This window comes from Cryptotermes secundus, unplaced genomic scaffold (assembly GCF_002891405.2).
Source record: "Cryptotermes secundus unplaced genomic scaffold, Csec_1.0 scaffold278, whole genome shotgun sequence".
NCBI lineage: Eukaryota > Metazoa > Arthropoda > Insecta > Blattodea > Kalotermitidae > Cryptotermes > Cryptotermes secundus.
The window spans coordinates 368,220-377,440 of NW_019731978.1; the positions used below are offsets into that span (position 1 = coordinate 368,220).

Sequence of the window (9,221 nt, forward strand, 5' to 3'; positions counted from 1 at the left end):
AAGAGGTGTGGAAAAGCATTTATTGCATAAAATATTGTATATTAATTAGTTCCTAAAAATTTCGTTTTTAAAAACCAATTTTTGTTGAAGTTGTTTAGGAAAAAGTAACTACATGCATTTTAGCGACATGAGGTTTAAAGGGCCTGCCAGGACAGGGGTGAGATTTAAATACCCTTCGTGCCAGTCAAAGAGTTAAGATGTCTCTTGATTTCATGTACAAAAATCCATTCCCCAAGGCAAACATTATAGAGCCTCCATTGTATGGACAGAAGACATGTAACTCCAAAGTATGATGCAGAAAGACTACATTCCCCAAATAAATGACCATTCTAGGAGTGATGGCCATCAAATACAATAGGATGAAATGAGGAAACAAGATTAGTGGGAGAATGTTCTTCAAATACAGGAAAACTCTTATGAAAATGAATATGTTAAGTAATAACAGGAGGAAATAAATATAAAGAGCATGAAATACTGCAGGAGACGCAAAGATGGTGAACAATCACACTCTGCTATAAGCAATTGAGATGAAATTCACACAGGGCTCCCATACTTTCAACATTCATGTTATCACTGGCAGGAAGGAACCTTCCTACAACCATGCCTCCAAATTCACACAATTCACAATTCTGTATTTAATCATCCTGTTGCAAGACATATTAAGACGTCTACGTATAACACAGTCTGTCAATAATGCAACAAATTGTTCTTTTTCTGATTCTGATTTTAGTGCACATTAATGCAATATAGCAGTTTTAATATATTAAGACACCTGAAGATGGCAATCTAAGGCTGAAACATGTTGTGTTAAAGTATAAGTGGAAGAAAAAGCAACAATTTGTTGTATTATTGACGGACTGTGTCATACATACACGTTTTCATACAATTCACAGTTCGCATGCTCTGAATATTACATGGTCCACTCACGTATCTTGGGAACTCTCAGAAATAATGGAGTCTTCTTGTACAGGCTGGATACTGCTGCTGTATAGTTCAGGAATATCATCTTTTCTGCGTCTGAAAACTTCTTTCTGGTGTTTTGTCAAAATATGACCATCATCCTGCAGCTGCTGAAGTAAGGATTGGCAATGTCTGTTTTGCTGAAACCATTCAAAATCATATGCAAATATAACTTAAGACAATACAACTTGATATACAATCAGTCTGCAAGATAGAATAATAGAAATTACTATATATTAACAGTTTATGGTATATGAATAGGGGATATTCCGTGCTTTGGTATTATATGGCTGGCAGAGGGCTTCTAGTTTGGGGGAGTAATGGTAGTAGCACTGAAAAAATGCAATGCTTGGCCAGCTAGACCATGTGCAAGCACCACTGCAAAACTGCATTGCAAGGCTGGTATAGGCTAATAACACTTTTTTATGGTTTGGTGAATTTCAGGGTTGCAAACAATATGATCATTTTAGGCACTGGTACATAAACTGACAAATAAGTCGTTACATTTATCAATTGTCATGAAACAAATAACCTAATTTTCATTTCATGCATCCTGTTGTGTTACAATACATAACCTCTTTATTAACCATCACAACACAACAAATATCAAGATCAGTGCCTAGTTTCGGCTATCAACAGCCATCATCAGGCAAATACATGGTTAACATATATACACCACTGAACTGCAGTACTATTAAAATTGGATACAATACTATTAATCATATTAAAGACATAAAGAATACAATAAATCAGATTATATAAAACAGAAGTTATAGTATAAAACAAGAATAAAATTTTAGATTGATGTTTTATATCATCGAATCAGTCACTGGTTTTGTAATTTCATTGCGTTCCCATGGACAAATTGGAATATTGTATATTATAAGATTGTATAGGAGGCTCGTGATGTAGATGTAATAAATTAATGTTAATTCTTTAGTTGGTGCCTCATCTTACAAAGTACTGTCCATACTGTAGGGAATGTAAATGACAACCTGTGCATTTGTCTTGGGTGTTACTTTCTCTTCCCTCTCCAAAATTACCTTAATAACAAGTGCATACTTTTCCTACCACCCCATGAACATTCAGTATATGGTGACAGCAATAGTTCCACCTCAGAGGTTCACATTGGTATTACTGCTGACAGGGAGTTTATATTATGAAGGTGGGACAGTCTCCAATGACATTATATGAATAAGGACACCGTCCATTGTCTGGGGTATGTCTCATAAACAGTGTTCTTAGTGACACTTTATGTCAAACATATCTCACAAAATGGACAATGTCCAACATGATATTTGTATGTGAATCAACCACTTGTCACATACTTTATTCGAATAAAGAAATCCATTCTCTGAGAATTCTAGAAATAAAATCTTAAGAGTTAAGATGCTTGGAATATACTGTTGCCTGAATACTGGAGTGTTCTAACTCCACTTTTGGGCAAAAATGAGATAATGCATTTTTGTGATTCTCCATACTGTGTTGCAATAACTCCACACATTTCCATAAGTTTACCTTAATTGCAAGTGTGGGATTTCAGAATGTGCCTTGTTCTAAGTCACATTTAAACAGCAGATCATTTCCAAATTTCAAGCCCACTTTCCCAGCAAAGGATGCTGACACATAGTACACTTCAGTACTCGGCAGATGAGAAGCAATAGGCTGCCTGTTTCAACTTTAGTATACAAACCTTGTTAGTTTCTTCAGGTAATGCAAACAGTGCAACAGGAACTGTGCTGAGTGGCTCGACCTCATCATCCAGTTGACTTGTGGTGATATGAGGCACAACACAAGATGTATCTGGTGTTTTCCCACATTTTTCTCTTGCTTCCTTCAGAACTTTGGGTACATTAGTATTGTCTATGACAAATGCAGGAACAACTACATTGTCCCAAAATGTTACTGTTATGTTCCGAATTTCCTGAAGTGGATGCCTGAAACCAACTTCCAATATTGCTGACATCCAACCAAGAAAGTCCTTCACTGACTTTTGGTGCAAATAAGTCTCAATGAAAGTAAAATAACATTTCCACACTCGATGCAATGACTCATCCCAAAACTTGGCAGTTCCATCCTGAAGCGGGTTTGCTTGTAGGAGAGAAAGAACGGAATCTGACAGATTAGAAACCACTGGAATTGCAGCTGCAACACTGGCTGCCTTCATGTTCTTAAATAATGTCTCCAAGCAGCTCATTATGAGGATGCCTACAGTGTTGTACCATTCACCTGAGCGTTCAAAGGCAGGAAACAACTGGGACACCTTCACCACAAGATTCATCGTATTTGTAATATAATTTGTTGGCTTAGATGCTCGTCCCCTATCTGAAACGATAAGAAAAAATATTCGTTGAAAACTGCCACCATACACAACAGCTTCAAGGTTGCGAAACAGAAGGCATACCTTACAGCTGCTTCCAGAATACCGCCTTCAGCAGTGAAATACTGTATTTTCTGGTTTGTATGATGCATAATGGTTTAGGAAGGAAAAGTCATGACTTTTTTTTTACTTATAGAAAAATTATTTATTTCTTCATAAATTAAAGTAAATATTTTACATAATAAAATGAAATGTAATACAGTAAAACCTGGATTATACACTTCTGTTGTAGTGATGCATTTTGACCAGAAACTTTTAATTGTCCTAAAACTAATGTTTTCTGTACCAATCTGATATTGTAGGCCACATTCTTAAATGTAACTGCTTTCAGGAACTATGGAACTTGCATCTCTGAGTTAACGACATCTGCAAGCAATGACCATCGGTAACAGGCTTTAAAAGCTCCAATAATGCCTTGCTCCAAGGGTTCAAAAAGCGCTGTAGCATTTTTTGGTAAAGACTTCACTATTATTTTTTTTTCCCTTTTGATATCAGAGATTCAAAAGGGAAATGTGCATGACAGTTATCCAGAGAAAGCACAGCTTTTCATAGTTTTCATCAATATAGGTAATTAATTAATACTGACATTAAATCTTCACTGAACCACAAGAGGAAAACATCATTGAGTCATCCAGATGTACTTGCTGCTTTTACAAATGACAAAGATACGATGTTAATGGACCTGAAAAAGAGGACTTCGGTTTTTTACAACACACACATACTTCAATTTGTGGCATCCCATTTTGTTTGTGCACGACAGCAACATCACCCTTCTTTGCTCATTTTCATACTGTATTTATCTGCTGACATATTGATATCCAGCAGCTTGGTTAGAAGCATTCTATGGTAGAGTGCAGTTTCATCACAAATGTACAACTGGTCTTCACTGTATTCACGCTCAATCATCTTCAATATGTCCCACAGACTCCTCTGGCCGCTGCACTGTCAGAATGACATTCTACTTCTGCATGTCTCCCATTACCCCCATGATGAATTTTCCATCTCAATAACCAATCATCAGATGTATTAAATTCATCAGCACTGCTGATTTCCTTATGAAATTTAACCACCTGTGCCTGCAGATGTGGCCGACATTGACTTGCCTTCACTGTAAAAACTATGCAATCAAATATATATCAACTTCACATACGTCACTACATCTGGCATTTTTTTCTATCAAGACCGATTGTATCTCCTTGATCAACCAATCCATCAACTATTCCTTCAGGAACATCAAACTCATGAAACAAACTAGCTTTTGAATTGCCGTGTTTCAGTCTGTCAAATCTTGCACAAATTTCTTTTACTGTACTCATTTCCTTTTTGGTAGATATAATCATAACCATAAAATTGAAAAATATGATTGTATGAAGAAATCAAGAGAAAGAACTGCAACAACACATTCATCAAAGAGTCTTCAGAAACATGTATTTAATTACTGTACCCTGGGTGCAGTATTTCCAATGTGCCACACTGCTTCCAACACCGGAATGATTTTCTGTAGCTCATGTAGAAAAGCACTGGTGTCTCCCTAGCTAATCATTGATCATGTGCAAGGTAAATTACCTACTAGGAGCAACTGACTGAATCCATCATTTGAACAAAGCAATCAGAGTAACATGTTTGTGAACTGATGCTGCACATACAACCACCAATGCACTGAACAAAGAACATGGAAAAGTATAATGATATTGTAAGATTTGAGGCTTTCACGGCGGTGACTATGAAGAAAGCAGTCTTCTGGGATTTGGCACCGTATATATGTGGTGTTAACCAACGTTTCGGAGGAACGTATCGCCTCCATCTTCAGGGTAGAAGAAAAAAAATATAAGAATCTGCAAGCAAAGAGACCGTGAGAACCGGTAAAAGCAGACTGTGGAAAAATACACAGCTCACGGTCTCTTTGCTTGCAGATTCTTATATTTTTTTCTTCTACCCTGAAGATGGAGGCGATACGTTCCTCCGAAACGTTGGTTAACACCACATATATACGGTGCCAAATCACAGTATTGTCACATGGTTAAGTATGACTACAGATGAGGTTTGGATTTATTGGACACTTACACTTGTAACTTCAAATAATTATGACAGTCTCATGAAGACATACATTCCAAAGACACATAAAGACTTCTGTCTTCTCTAGCCATTGCTTGGTAGTGGCTTCCAATGGCAGACATTCCCATTCCTCTGGGTTCCTGAACTGTCCCTGGCCTTAGCTACCAGCTTGTCAGTTCTCATAACTCTCAACTGACACTATCACAGTGGAACTACTAGTCCTAATTACACAGCCACAGAACAGAAAATACAGAAAACATCTGTTCCCTAGCAATGGCTGTTGTATTGTTGCCTGTTTACACAGATGTTACTTGGCAGTGGGTCTACATGTCACAATATAATATGCAGCTTCAATGAACTTGAGATGAGAATGGTGTATTTATTCAGTCCTTCAAACTCAAATTCCATTGCAGTGAAATCCCTATTTAATGCATACCCCAATGACTCAAACAGCTACGCTGGCAGGACCACAAGCCTGACAGATCGCAGTATAAGGACAAGACAAAGTGTAGCCCCTGGTCCTCCATGTCAAAGGCTGGGTGTGGGGCTAATGACCACATCCAAGAAAAATTTCCTGCTGCAAAACCATGGAGGCAAGGCACACACAGAGTTGTAGTGACAGCAGAGAATAAATTAATTGCTTTATGTAAGTACTTTAAGAAACTGCTTCTACATAAATAAATACAACTACATAATCAACATAACAAAACCAATTTATAAAATAACTGTTAATATGTGAAGAGAACACCGATAAAATCTCAAGCAAGAAGCCGAAAAGCCCTGAAAGGTGTGGTTTTGGTGCATGTTTAATGTGTGACATCACTTGACAAAGTGGTTAGCAATCTCCAGCACATAGAAAATGTGAATACTATCACTGTTTTGACCACAATATCATATCAAGGCACAAGTTCTAATTCAGCAACAATTTTTCACACTACATGCTGGCTATTTATTAAATTTAAACATATACAGGAAAATTACAGTGTTTACATTACATGTCAATTGGGACTGGAAAAAATTTTATGTTATGCAGGAACACTAAATTTTTCAAGTTTCTAATTTACTAAATTTGAGGAATACTTACCTGGCAGAAGAGAGGATCTGGATTTTCTTTTTGATGACTGCTGAGTTCCACAGATGTCACTAAATGGGATCATCATGACAATATTCTGCACAGCTTTGAGCAGTGGCATGGCCTGGTCTGCAGAAGTGGGACAATGCTTACCCAGGGCTTGACAAATTTTCATGGACATGGTCTCACATATTTCATTGACATCCAAGGTTGGCACATCACGAAGTGCAGCTTGGTGGAAGCATTTATACAGATCGAGCCACACAGACAATGTCTCCATAGTCTGAGAATCAAAAGACACATGACAGCAACAACTAACCACAACTTTACAATTTACATATCACAATATGTATTATTTTTGTGACAGGGAATACCATATGGGGCACCCCATGGTTACAAATGTTTTCATGAATTAGAGAATACAAAAATATTACATAGTAAAGTTAACAGTCATGTAAAAATTAATTTTGCGCGTTTTCCTTGCATGATTTCACATTCTGACAGCAGTTGATCATTGTCAGCTGAGATGTGATGCCATGTAGACTGGCAGATCATTGCCAATGTTTCGGAGGGATCTGCTGTCTCCATCTTCAGGGTCAAAAGCTTACTCTTCCACCATGAAGATGGAGGCAACAGTTGCCTCTAAAACATCCCAGTAACTATATGATTTTCTTACTCAGTGATTTTTACACATGTCAACAAACTTCATTCTGAAGGGCCAGGTTGGCTGTAGGTTGCTCATCGCTGGTGCAGGGGAACACTGTTCTTACAATTACACACATATGCCAGCACACGTGCACAGATACACACACAAGTCTCCACGCACTCTCTTTCTTACCCCTCACTTGACAACAGGGTAGTGAGGAGGTTATTGGTATCCACCAGGTAGGGGGCAACTGGACGCTGGAGAGAGATACATAACAAGAAGCTTCAAAATTTGTACACAACAAATATCATTAGTGTCATTATCAAATCAAGGAGAATGAGACAGGAACAGCATGTAGTACACAAGGGAGAGAAGAGAAATGCATGCAAGTTTTAGAAGCTGAGCCAGAAGGTAAAAAAACCACTTAGAAGACCTAGGTGCAGACAGGAAAATGTTGAAATGGATCTCAAAGAAATAGGACGGGACAGTGTGGACTGATTTCATGTGACTCAGAACACACCCAGTGGCAGTCTCTTGTTAACATGGTAATGCATCTTTGCGTTCCATAAAGCACAGAAAATATCTTGACTGGCTGAGCAACTGTCATTATCTCAAGAAGAGTTTGCTTCTTAGAATTAATCAGTAAAGAAAGTACGGCAGATATGAAAACATTTAAGGCCTAGAATGAATTCAGTACAAACCTAGAAAGAAGTTTACAACCTTTATGGTATGCTTCCTGTTGTCTAACATGAATGATACATAATAGGACAGTCTATACAACAATAATTCTGAAAGAGACAAAACAGACATTACTTTGTCAACATTTGTTTTTATTAGCTGTTGGTGGTAATGCTACATGATTCAACCTTTTTCTTGGGTCATCTTCAGGCATACTGGTAGTAGTTCCTGAATTGCATCATTGATCAATATGACTTCATATTGTGCTTGTAAGAATTTTTACACTAACAAATACACTCTAATTTAAATGTGGCATAGATATAGTTAAAACTTGATATTAAAAGTATAAAAATTAAAATGTTTCAGTGACAAAAGACGGGGTTTGGATTTACTGGATACTTACAGGTTGCAACTACAAATAACACTGTTACTGACTTTCACACTACAAAGCACTACATGCTACTCTTTTCAATTATCTCCATTAGTCTTCATGGATTTGTAACACAGGAACTATAACGACTCACTAAATCATACTCCCAATATCAATGCACTATAGCATGCATAACTTCTTCAAATCACACGTTAAATCTTCACAGGCTGACTTCTTGTACTCTTCTGTACTCGAGCTTAATGCCTGCTTGCCTGTTTGCATGCTTCTGCTGCTACTACTACTCCAGCTTATGAATTCTTCTCACTTATATAGCTGAGGAATGGACATGCACCACAGGAAACAAGTGTCACATGATCACTATCTAGCCAGTCCATTGGCATCAGCTGCATGGACATACAACAAACACATGTAACATGACCGCCACCTGCTGTGCGTGATGTCAATGTGGACATGGAAAACACAGCCTCCTCTGTTGTTGCATGTTGGACAGTGTTTACAGAGCTGCTGCCTAGTAATGTGTCAATCAAATCTGTTACAATTTGTTTTTATTAGCTGTTGTGGTAACACTGCTTGTTTCAACCCTTTTCTTGGTTCACCTTTGGGTGCACGAGAATACTGGTACTAGTTTGTAATTACGTCATTGATCAATACGAATTCTTATTGTGTTTGTATGAATTTTTATACTAACAGATACACTGTAATATAAATGTGGTTCAAATATAGTTAACCCGTTGCCGTGGTTCGACGTGTATGTTTCGTCAGGGATTTAAATCGTCTGGGGGGGTTCGACGTGTATGTTTCGTCCAGCTGCACACCTACGTTATAACGCCCATAATAATTGATGGTTTTGCTGTAGATTGTTAGATTTTTCGCTGGCCTGTTGTCAGTAGAACAGAGTATAAATAAGACACGACTTTATCTGCGCCAAGTCATCGTTACATATGCCTGTCTTGCAGCAAAGTTCCTGTTGCTCTTGGGAGAGGTTTCTCCGTTCTCCTGTCATGAAAGGCCTGTTTTGTTTCTTATGAACTTATAAACA

General features: G+C 37.7%; 1 protein-coding gene across 1 annotated transcript in view; it reads right to left on the reverse strand.

Moving 5' to 3' along the window:
• Positions 1 to 9,221, reverse strand: part of LOC111867368 (telomere-associated protein RIF1) — a 70,901-nt gene that overhangs the window by 34,276 nt on the left and 27,404 nt on the right. The window contains exons 12-14 of the mRNA XM_023857159.2: positions 6,480 to 6,750; positions 2,654 to 3,285; positions 928 to 1,100 (exon numbers count right to left, since the gene is read on the reverse strand). Coding sequence (XP_023712927.1) covers positions 928 to 1,100; positions 2,654 to 3,285; positions 6,480 to 6,750 — 1,076 coding nt within the window. The remainder of the gene's footprint in view (positions 1 to 927; positions 1,101 to 2,653; positions 3,286 to 6,479; positions 6,751 to 9,221) is intronic.